This window comes from Onychostruthus taczanowskii, unplaced genomic scaffold (assembly GCF_017590055.1).
Source record: "Onychostruthus taczanowskii isolate IOZ18803 unplaced genomic scaffold, ASM1759005v1 scaffold19, whole genome shotgun sequence".
Lineage (NCBI taxonomy): Eukaryota > Metazoa > Chordata > Aves > Passeriformes > Passeridae > Onychostruthus > Onychostruthus taczanowskii.
This window is the reverse complement of record NW_024499128.1, coordinates 6,333,825-6,354,597: the sequence shown is the minus strand read 5'-3', so window position 1 is coordinate 6,354,597 and position 20,773 is coordinate 6,333,825. Positions and strand designations below refer to the sequence as shown.

At 41.2% G+C, this 20,773-nt stretch overlaps 2 protein-coding genes across 6 annotated transcripts in view; one reads left to right on the top strand and one right to left on the bottom strand.

Moving 5' to 3' along the window:
- The window catches only part of LOC121334388 (acyl-coenzyme A synthetase ACSM4, mitochondrial-like), a 26,669-nt gene extending 10,325 nt beyond the window's left edge, over window positions 1-16,344 (bottom strand). Inside the window, exons 1-14 of one of the 5 annotated variants that reach the window (XM_041401487.1) lie at window positions 16,173-16,338; window positions 9,750-10,015; window positions 8,763-8,973; window positions 8,113-8,320; window positions 7,124-7,267; window positions 6,418-6,574; window positions 5,804-5,883; window positions 4,721-4,844; window positions 4,334-4,414; window positions 4,103-4,204; window positions 3,301-3,428; window positions 3,103-3,202; window positions 2,345-2,464; window positions 1,259-1,704 (exon numbers count right to left, since the gene is read on the bottom strand). In XM_041401487.1, coding sequence (XP_041257421.1) covers window positions 1,618-1,704; window positions 2,345-2,464; window positions 3,103-3,202; window positions 3,301-3,428; window positions 4,103-4,204; window positions 4,334-4,414; window positions 4,721-4,844; window positions 5,804-5,883; window positions 6,418-6,574; window positions 7,124-7,267; window positions 8,113-8,320; window positions 8,763-8,973; window positions 9,750-9,950 — 1,743 coding nt within the window. In that variant the 5' untranslated portion in view covers window positions 9,951-10,015; window positions 16,173-16,338 and the 3' untranslated portion in view covers window positions 1,259-1,617. Of the gene's footprint in view, window positions 1-1,258; window positions 1,705-2,344; window positions 2,465-3,102; window positions 3,203-3,300; window positions 3,504-4,102; window positions 4,205-4,333; window positions 4,415-4,720; window positions 4,845-5,803; window positions 5,884-6,417; window positions 6,575-7,123; window positions 7,268-8,112; window positions 8,321-8,762; window positions 8,974-9,749; window positions 10,016-12,228; window positions 12,271-13,055; window positions 13,273-16,172 lie in introns of those variants that run through there. The other 4 variants (XM_041401488.1, XM_041401485.1, XM_041401484.1 and 1 more) reach the window with 4 other exon arrangements.
- PDILT (protein disulfide isomerase like, testis expressed) overlaps window positions 11,485-20,773 on the top strand; it is a 25,868-nt gene continuing 16,579 nt past the window's right edge. Inside the window, 4 exon segments of the mRNA XM_041401586.1 lie at window positions 11,485-11,501; window positions 12,908-12,992; window positions 12,994-13,078; window positions 13,199-13,420. Of these exon segments, the coding sequence (XP_041257520.1) occupies window positions 11,485-11,501; window positions 12,908-12,992; window positions 12,994-13,078; window positions 13,199-13,420 (409 nt within the window).

The window sequence follows — 20,773 nt, the reverse complement described above, 5'->3', positions numbered from 1 at the left end:
TTCAGGTGTAGCTGTTTATTCTCACATCTTTGAGGCACATATGTCAGCATTGGTCAAATTTTATTCATCAAGAAAAGTTACTTATTTAACATTGGAACTATTGCCTTATTCCTTAGCAGAACCTTATACAGTAATATTTAATCTGCCCATCAGACAAATGAGTTCAAATACCCAGAGCTTAACACAATCTTTTCAGTGGTGTCTGCCAACATAAACAATCTGGATGCAGATTTTTCCCCCCTAGAGAGATATTTTGTCAAAAGCAGCAGAAATTCGTGGTGTTCTCCACAATCCTTGGACACTGTGGCAGGGAAACACTGACCACTTGTAAACCATCCTTAATCACTTAGGAAGATGTTTCTCCTTTCTCAGTCTGCTCTAATTCTCTGATTTAGCTGTAACTTGCATATTTTGGAGCATTACAATGACAAAATCTACACAATAGCTTCTGAGAGAAAGAGGAGGGACATGATATTTAGGGAAATGATATTCAAGACTGATAAGATGAAACACATTTGGAGTTTGGGATTCCCAAGTGCTCTACAACAACTTCTGCCAAGAAGACTGTGAGAACCTTCAAGTTTTTAGCACTTTCTCACCTGCAAATGTAGAGGTGAAAATGAAGACAGAAAATTGAGGAAAAGACCCAGTAATGGCAAAGTTCTCAGAATGATAAGTGAGAATCAAAATGATTATTCCTGATTTAATACTATTTGCTTTGCTCAGTGATCATCAACACAAAGAGTGCAGATAAATAACATTTTCCTCACCTTTCTGCTGTGGACAGGAGAGATCAGGAACTGCTGGGGGAGATCCTCTTCATTCATTCACTCACCTGTTAGGACATGTTTCCCAGAAGAGGCACTGTAAGGATCAGCTGTTCCCTGGAGATGTGAAACCTGGGCACTCCTTAAAAAAGGTTTTGCAGTGAAACCCTTCTGACTTTATTGCTTACCTCTTCTGGAGTAATGAGAAGAGAATGTGGCACAAAACAGACCAAGCAGCAGAACTCTTTCTGTGGAGTAACTTTTTTTCTTGTAATCATTTACACCATTGTTAATTGTGTGTAATTTGCACCTTAACCTAAAGAACTTTTTCCTCCAGTTTAACCATTTAAGTACATCACAAATTCATCATGATGAAGAGAAGCATTAAAAAGAAATGCATTTTTCCTTCTACTCTGAAAGAATTTGAGCATGTTACAGTGGTAGGTTTTGGATGTTAATTAATTGCTGATACCCACCTCAGGACAAACATATCTTCTTATTAATTTCCCATTTATTAGTAATTTTCAAAGCCTTGTAGTTTCACCCATTTTTTTAAGGAAGATGTTTTTACAAATTGTAGTAAAAAAAATTAGACCTCTGTATGCACCTGAGTCTTTCTCCCATTCCACACTTTGAATCACTTTGTTCTGAAAATTTGTAGGTTGAAGGCAAAAGTGGTTCCAATACCACATATCCTCAAGAATGTTTTCTCCTTTTTCTTCTGCAGTTTGTTTTTCCTGATGTTCTCGTTCTGCTCTGAGTCATGACAACCTTCTCTGTGTCTTGTGTTATGGCTGGTACACATGATGGAGAGTTTCTCTCCTTGTTTTCCAGATCACGCTTGCTCTTTTTATACCTTTGCCCACTCTTTGTTCTTTAGAACCTTTCTCTGGATTTTCCCAGTAGCTGTCTTTGGCAGATCCTGAACAAACTCCACCTGAAAGGCAAAAATGCTCCCTGTAGCCAAATAACTTGTGGATAATTTCCCAAGTGCAACAAAAGATTGGGAAAACACTTTTAGCATGGAATAGCTGGGGATAAACAGATGGGAATCTGCACAACCAGGACTGGAATGGTGAAATTCCTTACTACACCTTGTAGCTACTGCACAGACAGTACTTGCAGGGAGATGTACCATGATCTCTAGGAGCTGAGTGCTTCAGCTTTCAGGACAGGGAGTTGCTGGTGTCTTTCCTAGTGGGAAGAGATGGATTCCAACCCACTCATGCTAGCAGGAACTTTTGATTTAGCTGTCTGTCAGAGGAGAGCTCAAGGTAGAACTGGTTAGAATGGAATGCCTTGCCCATTTGAGCTGCTGTGAAAAGCCCAGTACTCCATGAAAGAAAGACTGAGCCCTCATGAACTAAAATCTCATGACCATTGCCTCCCCCCACGTCCATTCTAGCACACACAGCCAACCCAAGGCTACAGCTGCAACAGACCCTGGCATCTGCTTTTATTTTATCTAATTCTGGTTGGAGTGTTTTCAGAAAGCTGTTGAAAAAGAGCAGAGGCAGGAGAAAAAATGCACAATTTCTGGTACAATGAGAGAGCCTGTTTTTTTGGGCTGTGCTTACCTTCCTTGGATACTTGTATGGTGCAGTCACCTTCTTGACATGTTGTTGAAGTTCAAGAGTTAATTTTTTTGGATCATGTGATACAAAAGCAGGAGCTAAAACAATGAAGGCTTTGACCACCTGTGCCACAAAAATGAAGGGGTTCCATTAGCTTCCAGAGCTGGCAATAAAAGAATATATTTGTTGTGAAAAGCTAGTGTCAAAATTCAGAATGCCAAAATTTGATCTTTTTATTTTATTTCCCTTTTCATTAGCTGTTTGTTATCAACTGCTGTGCTATGAAGGACCCATTCTGGAGCAGAGAATGTGTTGATATTTTCCACTTTTTTTCTAACTTTATACATTATTAAACTTTCAACAAGTTCTAGTACAGAAAATAAAGAGAGATCAAAATCTTGTCCCAGTTGCTCAAAGAAATGTTGCAAAGTTGGAAAAACATAAAGCAAAAATTCAACACTCTGGTTATCATTGCCACCATATAGTTAGTGGTAAATGTGAAATAACCAAAATTTCACTGCTTATACAAAAAGATCACATGACTGGTCTGAAAAACCACATTTTTTCCCCACATAAAACCCTGCAAAGAAATAATTCGTAAATTGTAACATCTATCAAGGTATGGATTTTAAAAAATGTTTATGCCCGCCTAATTTCAAAAGTCTGCAACACTGAATTCCAAGGAAGCCAAGTACATACAAGGGAGTTGATACTTAGTAGAAAGGGTATCTCTTTTACATTTTTTTCCTAGTTTGTTTTACCTCCCCTCGCTCTGGGTCGGGACTGCTGACAACAGCCACCTCTGCGACTGCTGGGTGCTCTATCAATGCACTCTCCACTTCAAAGGGGCCAATGCGATACCTGGGGAGCACAAAGACACCTCAGCCAGCAGCAAGGACCAGTCCTTTGGGCTTTCCAGGCTGCATTTCATGAGGCAGATCTAAAAGGAAATGCCTTACCCAGCAGAGTTAATGATATCATCAGCTCTTCCAACAAACCAGATATATCCCTCTTCATCCATAACGCCTCTGTCCCCGGTGACATAAAAATCTCCTCGCACAGAGGCAGCAGTTTTCTCTGGATTATCCTGGCAACAATCAAACATTTCCAGAAAAGTATCTTATTTTTAGTGAATTGCAATGCATTTTCTTAGCAGTGATGCCTAAAAATGAACAAAAAATTGATTTCAAAATGAGTGTGTTCAATACTGCTTTATATTTTCACTGAGGTGTCACTACCTCAGAGCCACATGATCATCTCCTTGTGAGGGGTTTGTGCTGTAGCTTGTGTTTGTGCTGTTGATCTTGTGCACATGTTGTGTGTGACAGGCATCTGTACGGAGGTTTTTCTGACTGCTGTGCGTTATGGAATGGAGGTACCTCTGACAGTGGTATGAGGAATAAAAGACCTGTGCCTTGGAAAGCCTCCCTGAGCTTCTGATGTATAAGAGTAGAATTTATGGTCTTTCTACAATAACATTTAACCAAAGATAGGAATGGAATGGAGGGAAAAGTGATGCTCTGAACATGAAGCAGATGGCACATATGTGGAATGAGGTATCCCCTGGTTCATGTTGCATTTTGAAGCTACACTCTGTCAGTCAGTCTATTCCTGAAACCATGCACTGATCAGGCTCAAAGTCCTGAAGTAACCCAGTGAGACTTTCTGAGGATCCTGCATGGAATTCTGCTCCTGGCAGACCTTTGCCCTGGGTCTCTCCTGAGCCCCTCAGCAGACACAGACACAGCAGGACAGGCTCACCAAGTACTCAGAGAACAGGCAGAAGGGCCGTGTGGGTTTCACTCGGACAGCAATGGTGCCCTCTTCTCCTTTAGGCACAACAGCCCCACGGTCATCTACGATCTGCAGAAGGGACAGACACAGCAGGAGTGCTTTGATCAGCTCAGAGCAACATCTGCTGCAGCTCAGTGCAGGGCACAGAAGGGACACAGACAGCACTGCCTTACTGTTCTACCCACAACTGCCTCATACCTGCACATCATAAGGGGGAACAGCTTTTCCCAAAGAGCCAGGTTTAATTTTCATTCCTTTCATATTGGCACAGATTGTCACCTGCAGAATAGATTTTTTAAAGATTTTTTTAAAAATTTGTTTCAACATCTTGCAGATTTTATTTGTGTTTTCATTAGACAGGACTCCTCTTTGTGACTTTGTTTTTGACAAGGGCTGAATCAGGACCAAAGCACTGTGGTTCTCAAGAACATCAGAGTCTGGGATGAGAGCTGCTTTAATATTTTTCATTAAAACCTCACACAGGACAAATTGATACCCAGAGCAAATAATCTATTTTAGTTTTGCTTTTGAAGTAACGATGGTGAAGGGTTTTACTACCAGTAATTACATTTATTGCAAACGTACTGTTTCAGTCTGGCCATAACCTTCATGGATATCCACCCCTGTCTGGATTTTCCACTTCGCCAACACTTCAGGATTGAGTGCTTCCCCTCCAGTTACACAGTGCTTCAGACTCCGGAACTTGTAGCTTGAGAGGAAGAGCAAATGAAATAATTTTCTTAACTCTTGCAAAGAGCAGTAAATAAATTTAACCAAACAGCCTCCTTCAGCTTTCCAAAAAGGAAGGACACCAAAAACTTCACAAGTTCCTTTGGAAATGACAATCTTCATCCTGTTATGCACACCTTGACTAGAATCCTAGTCTGCTTGGGTTGCTTCTGAAGATGATGTGGTTTATCTCTGTGTCAATAGAAGTAGGTTTTTCTACTGAAAAATGCATGAGCAAAAGTGTTTCCTTGGGAGAGCAGACATAAAAGGAGGAATCTGAACAAGCACATCAGATGTGTGTGGAAAGCTCAGTTAAGTGCCAACATCTAAGGTCAGGTATAACACAGAGGATTTTCTAGATCAAAAGGAAGGATGAACAGATATACAGAAGCTGAGCTCTGCTAAACCTGGGTTGGCTTTTGGCAGGATGAAAACCTATGTGACAAGAATGAGTATCTTACCAAAGATGTGAAAGCTCCTTACAAACCACTTCTCACAAGCTGGGTATTTTACAAAGTGACAAACTGGTGGGAACGGCTGCCAAATAACTCTCAGCACGTGGAACTCCTCTAACTGCTTCCTTCATTCCCAAACATATGAGAACAACTCCATGGTGCACCAGTAACTCCCTGATCCAATGCTGCCTAAATCATTGACTTAAATTGAACTGTGAAGCCTAAGTTCAGAGGAAGTGACAGCTTAAAAAAATCTCCTTTCTTTCCTCTGTGCGGTGTATTCAAAGACCCAGTCCTGAAGCCCAAGTAGCCTATGGTGTGGCTAATTCTTCTCACATTTCAAAACTGAGAGCTTCTTTACTGACAGCAAGCTTTGCTAATTAGGTTTCCTTGAACTGAAGAAGAGAATTAAGGAACCTAAGGAACCAACCATGCAGAGCTGTCCCAGCATTTTATCCCAGCCTCCCTCCTGTCCCTGCTGTACCTGCTCACATCATGTTTGACCAGCATGAGGAAGGCAGTGGGAGCTGTGCAGAAGGTGGTGATGGGATATCTTGATAGAGTCTAGAAAAACAGGAAGTTATTGTGCTGAAAACCTTGTGAATGTGCAGGTGATTAACAAAAAAGGCCAATTTTGAGGGGTATCAATCAGCTGATTGGTTTAAAGTGCCTTAAGGGAGGAATAGGCACTCTGGCAACTCACTGAAAATTCAGGAAAACAGAGCCTTAATTCAGGTGTATGCCATATTCTGAATACTGGCCCATAGTCAGCCTGACCTCAAAGCAGCTGGAAGTCCATACCTGAAGTAAGGTTTAGGTTCAATATTGGACTGTACAGCAGTGATCCCAAGATCTTTATATCCTGCATCTTTATCCAGTTGTCCTCTACACTCAAACAATGACACATGACCTAACCAGGAGGGAAAACACTTGTTCCTTGAGCTTAATGGGCACCAAATGGAGGGATGATTCCTTGGGATGTGGGAAGTACTATCCCTGCTGCTACTAATCAGTGGCACCCATGGACTGGAGCTCAGTTTGTTTTCTTCACTTTTGTAAAATGGAAATAAATATCACAGTATAAAATGTTAAGCTTACCTCTGCAATAACTTCTGGTTTAAACTGTGGCATGTTGTGTACAAAGACACAGGATCCACAGATCCATGGTGAAAAAACACTGCTCCAAGCTGCTTTTACCCAGCCAGTATCAGAGGTATTCCACAATATATCTGAAGGAGTCAAGTTCAACCAATACCTGATGAAAAAGGAGAGATTAAAGAAATGCTGCAGAGAATGTGAGAGACTCAGGCCCAGGTCACAGCAGGAGGCTTCCATTAGAAGATGTGGTGTCAGCAAGTGGGGCTCTCTAGAAAGTTTGAGAGAGTTGAAGGTCTTAAATATTCTCTGATTTCCCTTCCTTCCCTCCTGCTTAATGTTTCAAGCATTTATTTTTCTTGTGAGCAGTGCAAAACATCTTTATCTTGAGTTGCAGAATCTGGATCTAGAGCAGATCCCAAACAGATCATCTGGAGTAGGCTTTCCCTACCTGGTGCAGTTGAGACATCAGCTAAGTCACAGCTCATTTCTCCAGAAAACTAAACAAGTTACTTCTCTGGACCCTTGATCACCAGCTTCCAACTCAGAATGCTTTGGGAAAGGTATCCTTTAACTTTCAAGATGAGGAAGATGCAAGATCCTACAGTCATGAAACGCCTGCATTTACTGGAATGTTACGGTCTCAGGTTCAGTTTAAAGCTGATCACAGCACTCAGTCAGGACCCTGGGAGGAACTGCAAGGTAATACCTGCCACTGACTGCAAATCCAATGCCGTAACTGCTGTGGGAATGCAGCACCATTTTTGGGAAGCCCGTAGTTCCACTGGTAAAATAGATCAGCATTGGGTCTTGACTCCTTGTCTTGACACACTGATGGTCAGCAGATGCAACCCTTGAGAAGAAATGGTATATTCCAGTCACTACATGCAGTTTTCCACCAGGGCAACAGCATTTTTATAGTTTATGAGTTCAACAGAAAAATTGCCCCAAAGTGAATGATCTCACTAAATAAGTGGTAACACAGGCAAGAACAGTTAGAGAACACATTTTGCTTGTAATGAGCGTGCCCTGTATGCCCGAACTTTTAAGATATGAGCACCTACAGAATATTTCAGTGACTTTGTCCTCAACTCTTTTAGCAAGGGCACTCCAGGTGCTGATTATGGAACAGCAGCCAGAAATCAGTGTCTGCCTCACACAAGCAAAAACCAACTCCTAACTTGAAACTGATAACTAAGGTTATTGTGGCAAGTATATTGATCTTATTACAAATTAATCATTAATCATCATAATCATTGATCATTAATGTTCAAGAGACTGATGGACAATTCAGATCCTCTGAGCTGCCAGGATAGCATAGTGAAGAAAGAACTGAGCGCCAAGAGCTGGCAATGAGTATTTTCCCATTTAATCAAGAACCATTAGAATGGGCTCCAGCAGACAAGCTCATGACAATTGTTTAGAACTCTGTGTGCTTGTCTGGTGATCACAGTAGAAGGAGAGAGCTTCTAAAAATTGGCAGGCTGCTAAATGAAGGTGAAGGACATGAACTAAGTCCCAACACCTGGATTGGACAAACCTCTACCAGTATAATCACAAAACAGGGACCTGACAGAGGGATGCGAAAATGTAACTCATTTGTATTTTGAAAATTGCCCCCACAACTCAGCAATATCACCTGACTGATACAGCTCCCTTCACCCCAAAGAACTGGAAAGAAAAGAGCTGGATACTCACGCAAGGAGTTCTTTGAGGTTCAGCCAGCCATCCCTCCTCCCTTGGCCTACAAGGAGTTTACTTTTCAGGAACTGGCTGCCAGGCAGGACAGATTCCACTGCAGGTGCCAGCGTGTCAGTGGTAATGATGCACTTGGCCTTTGAAGCTTGGAGTCGGTATAAGATGTCTTTGGCTGTTAATTGGGATGTTCCTGGAATAAGGACTATTCCTGGAAAAAAACAAGAAGCAATTGAGAAAACTCAGCATTTCCCAAAAAGACTTGATTATGTCTCTCTGTTGATGCTGATTTTTTCCATCATGGACGTTTATCAGTTTAAAAGCAGAGCTAAATAGATAGATTGAATTATTAATGACACTAATGATATAAGTTCTTCCATTATAAATTCAGCTCCCTTCCAATGTATGTGGTCAAGTCTGGCCTTAGGTTGCAGCCATTCAGCCCTCACTGGCTTCACCTGAGGATGCCATTTGACTGGAGCAGGTCTGGCCCTGTGCTTCCTGTGCTGCCAGTTCTCCTTCTAGGCAGAAGATCAGTTGTAGAGGTCTCAACAGAATATTCCTGTTTGCATTTTCTTCACTCCAATCTAATACATGGCTTGTAGGCTGTGTTTGCTTTCTGTCTGCACCCAACAAGTCAGCGAGTCACTCACCTGCTCGCATGCAGGCCACGTTCAGGAGCCACCACTCAGGCACACGAGGCAGAATTGCTACAACTCTGTCTCCTCTCCGCAAGCCACAGGCCTCAGTAAGGACATTGGCTGCCTTCCTGGACAGAGAGCCCAGCTCCTCAAAGCTCCACTTCACCTCCTCTCCCTTATCACTGACCCACCAAAAAGCTGGATTTGCTGTTTTTTTTCCATCCTACAACATGTGAGAAGATATTAAAATACGACAAACTTTAAAAGGCTTCACTTCAATATAAATCATCCTTGGCAACTCCTCTCCTGTAGTGATACCCATCTTCCTGACAAACAAAATAAAATGTTGTCCATACTGTCCAGTACCATTAACAAAATTGTATCATTTCAGATTTGTTCCACCATGTCCTGGTTTTGACTGGGATAGAGTAAGCACTGCTTAGCAACAACTAAGTCAAGGAATTTCCAGTTTTTCACACTCTGCCAACAAGTTGGTGCAAGAAAAGCTGGGAGAGATCGTAGACAGGACAGCTGACCTGAACTGTCCAAAGGGATATTCCAGCCACAAGAGGTCCTGCTCAGTTGATTCCCTGGTGGGAAGTTGGTCGAGAGGTGCCAGTCACTGTTTGGGGACAGCCCAGGTGTCCATCAGTGGGCAGTGGGCAATTGTGTTGTGCGTAATTCATCTTTTCTGGGTTTTCCTTGTTCCTCTCTGGTTTTTTGTTATCTCCCATTTCATCACTACTATTTCTACTAATACTTCTACAATAGTGATAATTATTATTAATATTCTTTTTATTACTATATTTTATTTCAGTTATTAAACTGTTTGTTCCCAACCCATAGGTTTTTACCTTTTTTCTCTCCTGTTTCTCCTCCCCATCCCACTGGATGTGTGTGTGTGTGTGTGTGTGTGAGATCCAGGGGCTCTGTGGTTCTTAGTTGACAGCTGGGGTTAAGCTACAACTCAATGTCTATAAAATAAAAGACAAATACTACCTTTTCCAGTCGTGCCCACTCATCTAAGACATCACTTGCAAAGTTGAAATATTCTGGCAGTTCCTTTTTACCCTGGTTTATAGATTCGTAATGGGAAGTAATCTGAGATGCAAGAAGCCTGTTGTTTCCATGGAATGTTCTGGAAGGTGACCTGAGAATCCACAAACACTGAGGAATCCAGGATTTAAGAAATGCTCTCATGATAAATGATGTTTTATCAGATGGTGAGGGGAAGGAATCAGGTGTACACCTAAGGAATCAGTCACCTGGAACGAAAGAAAATACATTTAAAACCAGACAGTTATTGGATGCTGTCTAGTTTCTGATGCTGGATGAATTGATGCAAACCAGCATGAATAAATAGGTTTTTTGAACACATCCGTGTTTTCCCTATTATTTTATGTTGCTCCTTTTCTTGTAAAGGGACTGTGCACTGCTTTTCATTAGAATATTTGTCCTCTACTTTGTCAGCTGATGAATGACCCTCATATCTCATCTCTAAAATTTCACTTGCCATTCCTTTTCTCAATATCTATGTCTGGATTCCTGCAAATTTTATGTTACTTTGCCTGCTTACAGAAATAAAATACCACTACTTTTGAAGGGTTTTAGGAGACTATCACCTTGACTTAAAACTGTCTCTGTAATTATGTTATGCCCTAAACCTGCACTAGATGGCGAGTCACACTGAATTTATGCACCAATAAAACTGATGAATCTCTGATTTATTTTCTTATGAGTTCTATTTTCTTTGAGGGCATGGAATAAACAGAAAATAGACAGTAGGTGAGCAAAGGTGAAGTGCCAAAGACTTCCATTTGCTTTGCACTTCAGCTGAAGTGTGTAGCCTGGGAAAAGATACATGTTGTAAAATAAACTTGCAAAGAAAGTGCCAACATTTCCAGTTTCTCCTAGTCTTTCCTACACAATATACAGGTCCACATGGAAGAGACAGAATGGATAATGCCACAGATATTTAAAGCCCAGCGCTGAAAGTCAAGAAAACTGGATTTTCACTCACAGGAGCTGAATCATCAGATAAACTTGTTTTGAGTGTAATTAAGTCCTTAAGGATGTACCCATATATCTAAGGGATTTTTTACCCAATTCTGTGAAATCAGCTTTGCTTTTAAACTTTTTTGTACCATGATGTTGTCCTTATTTAACAGCCAGCAGTACATACCTGTCTCCTAGGGATTCTATGCAGTTTCTCTCACCTTTGCATTATTTATTGCAAGTGTAGGTGTAGTGAGAGCTTCCAGTGCTCAATGCCAATAAATAACAGTAACTGGCATCACTCTGAAATCACTGTATTTTTGAGGCAAACCAGAGAAATTGAGACAGAAGGTGCACATGTCAGGCACATCTCACTACCTCTTGGGCAATTATTTGACAGGGTGTGAGTGAAGCAGAAGGCTCTAGAATATTACTGATCTGGATCCAGTGTTTTCTGCTGACTGGACTGTGACTTCTGCAGGGGGCAGATTTTCCACATTTCTCAAACTACAAAGCACAAAAAGAAAGCCAAAGCTAGCTAGCACTGATGGAGAAATGCACAGAATGGGATCTTATCTGCTGTGTGTCTAACAGAGAACATTGTCCTCCACCAGTTCAGTTCCACTAAATCTCACTCCTTTCCTCATTGCTAATCTGTCCTGGCAGGGTGGACTGTTGCATGATCCTCCTTTTTCTGCAGTTTCCTTTCAGTACATAGAGGTTACAAACCCTTTCCATGATGGAGCCTATTTCCTGGTAGGAGGTTTCTAGGAGGGATTTAAGTTGATGACTATTTGTTTTAGTGACAGACGGGGAAAACCAGCTCTCTCAGCAAATGGTTTTGTCATCCTACCTTTGTTCTGGGAGCCTTAGGCTGTGCTCTGAGCTCAAACACTGCCTGCCCAGCTCAAACAGGCCTTGTTAGTTTAAACCTGCAGTTCTGAGAGATGCTTTTTAACCTTACTAGTATGTTACCTGAAAGACGTCTTTGAAAAAGAGCTGTTGTGAAGAGAAAGAGACCACAAAGTCAAATGGGAGAACCTTATCTTTCTGCTTCTTTTTCTCCTTTAGTACCTGATTGCTGAATCTGTATTTGTGTGTGATCTTATCTTGCCAGCAACCTGAACACACAGCTCCTGATTTCATTAGGCACGCTCTGCAAGTACTAATGGAGCACATCTCAAGGTGCATTACAACACAAAGCTTTGGAGCCTGGCAGAAAAGAGTTTGTTGGAAACCCAGCCCCACTCACAGCAGGCGTGAAAACAGAATAAATTGCAGCAATATGCCCCCCAAGATCCTTCACCCACAGAAAATGGAGGCTACCACATCAACCCCCATTGTGAACATTCCTTCTTTTTAGTGGTGCCCTCCTGAATAAAAATTCTGCTAAAGGCACAAGGTGCAAAGAATAACTTGCTACTCCTCAAGAAGGAGTCATTATTGAAGGAATTTCTTCTTGATTTTACTAATCCAGACCCACCTGTTGCTAAGTCAGCTCTGTCCTTCATGCCACTGAAATACTCTGTCCTTCATGCCTGGTCTCCTCTATCAGCTACAGCTTTGGGGGTAAAGTTCACAAATTTCATCAGAGTTTAAGGGTCAAAGATATTTCTGCTACAGCAACAGACTGGCAGGTGTATACAGAAATAATTCCATAGTAATTGAAGGAATTCCAGAATCTCAATATTTCTGTAAGATATATTTTTAAATGTTCTGAAAGGGCTGTCTTGGGAGGCCTCATAGTTCACATGCACAGCTGATAACAATCCTAAGAATGAATTGGCACATTTAGCCCCTTCCATTTATTGCACAGAAAATTCTGTGACCACTGAAAATCAATTGCAAAATCTTCTGGTTTATCTTACTTGAGCTACAACTTGGCACTTAAGTACAGAGGGGAGCCTCACAGACAAGACATCAAAGAGTTACAGACATTAAAATTACCTGTTCAAAGAAATGAGAGTTTTCCCCTGACTTCAACACACTCTGAGCCCCACAATTAGTAGATCCATAAGTGCAAGAGACAAGCAAACATGAGGCAGAGGAGCAGCCCTCAAATACTGTCCCAGCTACCTGAGCTGCTGCTTTGTCTGCAGCCCTGACAAGAGAGGGGTGTCTAATTACAGCAGCACACTTGGAATCCACTGGTGCTTCTGTAGGCAGGTGTTTTCTCCTGTGCTCTCTCATCTTCTCCCTGGGTTGTTTATTTTCAGACACAGTAAACCCAACTTCCCCATACTTCTTCCCAACTTCTCCACCCCCCCCCCCCCCCCCCCCAACAACTACTAAAGAGGGGAAGTACTTAACTAATTTAATATTCCCATGGAAAGGTGCAGTTGGCTCCACTGGACTTATCAACGTTATCAGCCTCTTGGTGTGGCTGATACAGCTGCAGACATTTGAGCAGCAAACCCTACTGCTTAATGCTCCTTTGTTTCTTTCTTTCTCAGTATCTGGATAAAGGCAGGACAAGATGAGGACACATCCATTTTCCCTTCTTCTATTGTTGTTTCTCACAGGCTTCCTGGCAGCAGACAGCATAAGCCCAAATGAAGCAAAACTAAAGAAAACCAAGCTCCCCAAAATAAAGAAGGAGAACCACGTCCTCTTGCTGAAAAAGAGCAACTTTGACAGAGCATTGAAGGAAACCAAATACCTCCTGGTGGAGTTCTGTGAGTATCAATTTCCCCTCCCTTACCCTGGTGGCTCTGCAGAGAATGACTGATGTTGGGGCTTGTTTTACCATTGCTTTGTCCCCTAGTAGTCCTTGTTTGTTTTGGTTTCCTCTATGTATCTATTTCTGATCATAACTACAGCAATTTGTTCTTTTTTGGTGTGGTTAAATACCAGTCTGCTACATAAGACAGTGCTGAGTTGGCATTCTTTGCTTCCACTGCCTAATTTTGCAAGTGTGTGTTTCACAGCAGTGATGGGTAAAACATATTAAAAAAAACCCAACCAAACAAAAGTTAATCAGAGAGTGCTTTTCTCCCTCTTGCATTTTCATCAGCACTTTGTATGAGATTTTTTTGGATGGCATCTCTTCTCTGCAAGCACTTGGGCTTCAGGGATACTCTTTTTATAATATTTTGATATCTGTAGTTACATTATATTGTTCTTTTTCCTTGAAAGGAGCGCTGCACAAAACTGGTGGGGTTTTTGAATAACTAACTTTGTTATAAGGTCTGGCCATCAAGTAGATCACAAAGGCAAAAGCCAAGAGGCAGATCCTTGTGATGTTACCCATCTAAAAGTTCAGATGCTGCATAATTTCCAGTGCCCCAAACAGGGATCTGCACTGGCCAGCAGCTTGCTGGTAGCAGAAGCCCTTTGATCAGCATAAGGCAGAGAAATCTTTGTCTCTGTTGCTTGGGCTTGACCTTGCTCTGCTGAGCCAAACTCCCTGAGCTCAGTGCACACATCCCCTTAACCTTAAATTACACAAACACTTGCTAACCAGACCCCCTTTGGAAGCAGGTGCCAGACACAGGTACAAGCTGAACCCCCAGACTGTTCCATATTTGGAAGGGATATTCAAAATTAAGGCAATATCCTAATTTTGCAGAAGTGCATCAAATTTGTCCTTTTGCATCACTACCAAATGTGAATTTTACTCCTGCTAATAGAATATAATAGAATATAATAGCAATAATAACATATTATATAAAATAAAATATTAAATATTGATATGAATATATAATAATATATACAGTATAATAGTATAGCAATAAACAATGAAACGGATCATAACATAAAGAATATATTGAAGACAATAAAAGATAATAAGTAGATTATAATAGTAATAAGTATTAAAAATAATAAAATGTATAATAATAATAATAATAATGATGATAATAATGATAATGATAATAATAATGTAGTGTAGGTCAACCTGAAATGAAAATACTTGTATTTTCAACAACAAAATCTCAAATACACTAACAGACTCAGGAAACTAAAAATATGTTTGGATCATACCAAACATTTCATTAATCCTGAAACAAGGTTATAAAACTTCAAGTGTTTTTAATCTTTCAGAATAATTTAGATAATTATTTAAAACAGAGTGTTTAAAGTTTTTAGATACTTCTGAAAGTGTTGAAATTTAGGAAGATTTTGTTTACTAATTGTGAAGGATTTAAAGCTATTTGCCAAATTCAGTCTGCAGTTGTGTACTGTTTTATTTCTCTGAAGATGCATCATTTTGGTGAAAAAATAACTTCTCAGAAAAAACCTTAGTCATTGTGTATTGTCACCTTTGTAAGAGCTGTTTCAAAGCACAGGATCTAAGTGACCAGGTCAGAGGAGAGTTTGTAAACAAACTTTCTTAGTACTGGCAGAGATTATCAACAGGGAGACATTGCAACACACTACAGGATTGAAACCAAGTATGAGTGGAAAACAGACATGAAAAAATTCAGAAAGAGACAGGAGATGGAGAAAGAATTGTTCAGAATAGAGTAGCCCAGGGCCTTGGGCACTGCAAGCGTGTGGGGTGTAAGCCAGGCTTCCTTGGCCCTTCTTCAGAGCAGAGTCTTGGAGCTCTCTGATCTCCCACACCCTCACACCTGGCTTCTTCAGAAGGGAAGGACAAACAGACTCTTCCCTTCCCCACCACATCTTCCAAAACACAGAGGTGAAGCTCTGCTCCCCAAACACACCTTGCTCCAGTGATCCTCATCACTCTCTGGCCAACATGTCAGACTAAGGCCTTACTGAAAACCCATGGGTTGCCTTTCCCCCACAGCCATAAAGGCATCCACAGTCCCTGGAAAGAATTATGGAATCACTCCCAGGAGGGATGAGCTCCACAGCACTGATCCATTATCTGGAAATCACTGGCCACAATCCCTATAGCTCCCTTTGGAGACATGCCACTGAAGAGCCTCTGGGGCAGTGACAAACTATCCTCCAGTGAGGCACTGCCCTGGGCCGTAGGAAACCTGACTCCACAATGCTGAATGAGCTGACTCATTTGCTGTAATAATTTCATTGCCACAGCACAAGGAGACTAAAGATGGGACCTGCACAGAAAAGCCATAAAGCTCATATCTGTTATATCCTACTTCTAAAAAGTCTATCTAAATAAACAACCTGTGTTAACAAGGAGCTATTAAAGAAACTTGGGTAATGTGAAAGAAAACAGTATTGCCCAGATCACCCAGGAAATCTGTGAGGCTGCCAGGAATTAGCTTCAAAAATCCAGAATGAATGTGAGACCTGAGATCTTTGTCTTCCTGACTCATTAGAGATCACAGAGAGTGGGAAGGAATCCCATCCTTCCCAGAAGATGGGATTTTTTCTGGTGGTGCACCAATTCCAGAAAAGTTTGAGCTACAAACTTTCATTCAAGACTGTGCCTTAGACCTCTCAGTTATAAGAAAACCCCAATGCTTTCCCTGTTGTATAATATTATTTACTTACCAGTCCCACAGTATTTGTCAGGTGAGGTCAGCTTTGATGTTTTCTACCCAGTGACTTTCAAGCCTTTGTAATACCTGTCAGTTCCATCCTGACAGTGTCCCAGGTCTGCCTTCCTTCAGGAAGGGTTGCTATAAATACATGCTGACTTTCAGCCAGGCAATGTACAGATCCCTCTGGAGCTGGGCAAAGTTCACAGGGCAAATACTCAGTGTGAGAGCAAAGCATTGACCCAGGAACCCAGCGCTCCTCCTCTCTCATCCCAGCTGTTCTGTGCCACAAGACATGTCTGAAAACGATGAAAGCACCACCAGCAATGTGTGTCCTGCACCTCATCTCAGCACTCAATTGGAAGTGCTCTTCTGCTGCAGGCTGTGGCATCTCCCAATCCACGTTAAACTGATCTAAATTCCACACAAATGCTTATGAGCACAGGGAATTCAGAGCACTTGTCACCAGCAGAAGGCAGACCTTAGATCAGTGCTGCCTGCATGGGAGAGTTTCAGTGTTTACACTACACACTGCCTGAATATAATCCCTCTGTTGACTTTCATTGCAGAGAAAAGCAAATAAGCACCATAAAAAGTCTCAATCACTCTAACAAATATGCCTACCACAGAGAGAATAAAGTTTGTACACTTACTAAAAGCACAGCCTTCAGGGCACATGCTAACACCATTTCCTCCAACTTATCAGAAGAATTCATGGAAAGACACAGACCCCAGAGAATGCTTGATTCCACAGGCTTCTGAGAATGCCTGCTGCTGTTCTTTCCAGTGAAAAGTTTTCAGATCCTAGATAAACATGGGGATAATGTAAAGACAAGCACACAAGTGGTGCAGACATTGTGCTGCTGCTTTGTGTGCTAAGCACGCTCTCATTTATGAGAAGGTGATGTTTACCTTTTCTAGCAGAACATTTGTACATCTAGTGAGGCATTGGGTCAGCCACACTATTCCTGCAACCTGTGACTGAGATAATGACATTTAATAGGCAAGATGAGGGTTACTCTTGAAGACAAACATCTCCTTTTTAAGGCACAAAAGCTGAAGGTGATGTTATTAAGAAGAAATTGCAGTTACCTGCAGCAGAATTACTTACTAGCATGGGTCCCTCATGTAGGTGTCTCTCACACACTTATCTTAGTGCATGCTTGCAATAATCCAAACTTAGAATAAACCCTGATGTTTACAGAGAAGGAAATCTCAAATGAACTGCAAACGTCAGTTAAGAAGTAGAGAGGTCAGCACAGGAGGTTATGGCTGTGTCTCACTCTAGAAGAGAAGGGGAGAATTCAAGGTCACACAAGAAAGCTTGCAACTGCAGCAAGATCAACATCCTTCTGCTCTGATATGTTAAACATTAATCTATCCTTCGTCTCAAGACTCTTCTACAGGGAAATTTATTTATCTGTAGTGCAACTGTAAAAGCAGTCTGCACAGATGAGAAATGGTACTGCTGAAATGGTTTTGTGACCATGTCAGAAACGAACAGCCAGGAAATCAGTATCTGGCAGGACAACAGGCACATTCACAATGACTGCTGCAATCCCTAAAGCATCAATTCAGACAGAATAATGAGATTGGAGGACACCAGCAATTAGCTAAAGGAAAATTAACTCATTGTGCTTCTAAGTACACTCACTTCAAGAATTCTTTAGGGTCATTAAACACATTCATGTGTCAGCAAAAGATTTATCTGTCCACATTTCAATATATTGTAGCTCAGTAAACTGCACCATGAAAAAGGAGTAACAGCTTACTCAGGTTGTTGATGTACTGAAGAGATAAGACTCAAAATACAGGATTTCTGGTTCTCTTCCCACTTTTAATTTTCAAACCCTTACTTTATTCTTGTTTTTATGTACAACCCAGCTAAAACTACTGATATGGAAACATTCTCCCATGTTAATACGATGAGCTGACAGCCTTTGAAGGGCCTCTTGCTTCTGGCAGCTGTGGCACAGCACACTGGTTTACACAGGTGTCCTGCCACCCACACTGCCTTCCCTGGTGACCTTGCCACCAGCTCTGCTGCCTCTTATCTGTGTCTGCTCTTGTTCCCTCCTGATGCTCCTCGAGTTTGGAGCCTGCGATGCCACATTAGCCCCAGCAGCTGCTTCCTCATCCCACGGCCTGAAGTGATCGGTGTCAATAAAAATCTAAACCAGAGGAAGCGAAACAAAACTCAAGAAAAGGCTCCAAATAAAAGGAGTGATGATTTCCTGCAACACTCAAATGACTTGAAAGATAAAGCACCTGGGAGGCGAACAGAGAATGAGTGGAATGAAAAGGAATTGATGGAGAGCTGAAGAGGAGTCTAATCACTCAGGAAAGCAGGGGAAAGGTGCATGATGGATGTTTCCACATGATTTCTGGGTAGTCAAGGAAACAGTTTTTATCTGTCTGTTCACTCACTGAACTTGTGCTCACAGTTAGCAGGTTAATGGTACTTAAAGTTCTCCTGTCTCAGACTGATGGAGTCATGCACTTCTCCCAGCTGCAGCACGGAGTTACTAACTCTACCAGCTCTCATTATCTAAGCATGCTGCTTGCATTCCCAGTTAGCTGCAACTCTGAATACTCAGGTCATTCAGTGATAAGAGACCATTCCTAAAATATCTGTTTGGAAATGAAATATTTCAGAGAAAAATGTATCCTCCACCCTCTTCCCCCCAGACAATCTACCTAAACGTCTAATGTCTAAGCTTAATATTTATTTTATGTTTGTGAAACTTCAGCTTCTATGTCTGGAATTCACCAACAGCTTGTTCTGCCCCTTCTTATTTCACTGTGCAAAAAACATTTCAGCTTCCACTTTCCAAGTTGTGGTAAAACAGCTGTGCAACCTTAGGTTAATAGGAAAAAAAAATTATATTGAAATTGCCTCTGGCGTAAAACACTGACTGGGAATTAGCTGCAAGATGCTGGATCCTGGTTTGCTATGGGGTTTCCTGCTCCAGCTACACTCTGTCCAGAGCCACACACCCTTCCTCTTGGAAAGCCCAGTAAGTGTTCTGGGCTAGCCCTGCAACCTGCAATCTCTGTGTATCAGCACTCTCAAATTGCATTGCAAGTACTCCATGGCTTATTGAATAGTCCACCTTTGCAATAATTTTCAGCAAAAAAAATTCATAAAGGCTCAACACTCAGTGTCCCTAGAAGCAGCAGTATTTTTATAGGGTGGACATGCAATTTCTTACATTGACAGGTCAGAGTTGCAGGTTTTCTGCTGCTGTCTCTAGAGCATGTGCAGGTACAACTGGAGATACTTTTGCCCCCTTTTTTTGGTGTTAGGACATAACAAATTACAACCCTGCTGAGGGAAAGGTTCATAAGACCATTTTTATCAATTGGAAATAGAAAATTAAAGTTTGGGTGAAATTTATTGGAAAAATCATAATAAGCTTATTTGATGAAACACTAATTTTACAGGCAATTAGAACACAACTTGGTTTGGACTGTTGTCTTCAGGCTCATTTACTTTATTTAGAGAAGCACCTTATCTTCATCACATGGTATCTGAGTATCCCCTGAGCAGACTCTAAGTTTTGTTCTGCTAACAGAACCCTTTGGTTTATTAGCAGCTGAAGCAGCTCTTCAGTGCAGGGGTTCTGTGAGCCTCTGCCAAGATGGGTCTGTATGTGACTGGATGTGGAAGGGCCTGGCACTATCACTTCAATATTTTGAGAAAACAGCATTATTTGATGCTAATCTTTGCAACAGTAAGGTGGAAGAAAATGATTGATGGCTGGGATTCAGAGCAAGGATAATGATGAATAATGCAAGGAATGTAACTCAGCACTGAGTTAGATATGGATGTATCTTTAATGTATTAGAACTCTTACAGAAATGTCCGTTTACTTTTTGGTTATAAACACATTGGGCAATGTCTTCACCAGGTATGCTCTTGAGAAGTGCATCTGCAATTTTGTAAAAGAACAAAAGACAGTTGTTTTGTTACATTTATGCTTTGGTGTTTGTGCAGTTATATATCTGAAGGTGTGTATAGACAAAAACACCCATATATACACAAAAGAACAAACACAATTTTATGAAACCAAATTTAACTGCATGTTTTTCATCTGTTCCTATTTGTAAAGTATATTGAAGAAAGAAAAACTTTTATGTGCATAATCTAAAGAAAAAAGTTTTGTTCTTTATAATGAAAGAAATTTAACAAGACAGAGTATCTCAATTTCAATCAAAACTTGGGTTTTTTTCAACCCAAGTTGCAAAAATATAAAGCTGCAGACCGTTATCTCTTACTTGTCTTTGAATGCAGAACATCTGTGTGCCTGGTTTCCTTCTCTTGTCTTTTTTTCATGTTAATATAACTTCACAGCTCCAGGGTCCAGCCTAGGATGGCCCCTCTCCTTCCAGCAAACACACAGCTGCCATTTGAGCTGGAGGAGGGCTGGCACACAGGACAGCACGAGGAATACATGCCCTTTCAAACATGTATTTTTGAAAAATATTTCAAACACTTTTCAAACACCACACTCTGCTCCTCTCTTTCTCTCGTCCATATCTTATCTGGTAAAGTACTTTCTGCATTACAAAAGTTTGCCTCAGTGAAGTGCTTACAAAAATGGGATCATAGAG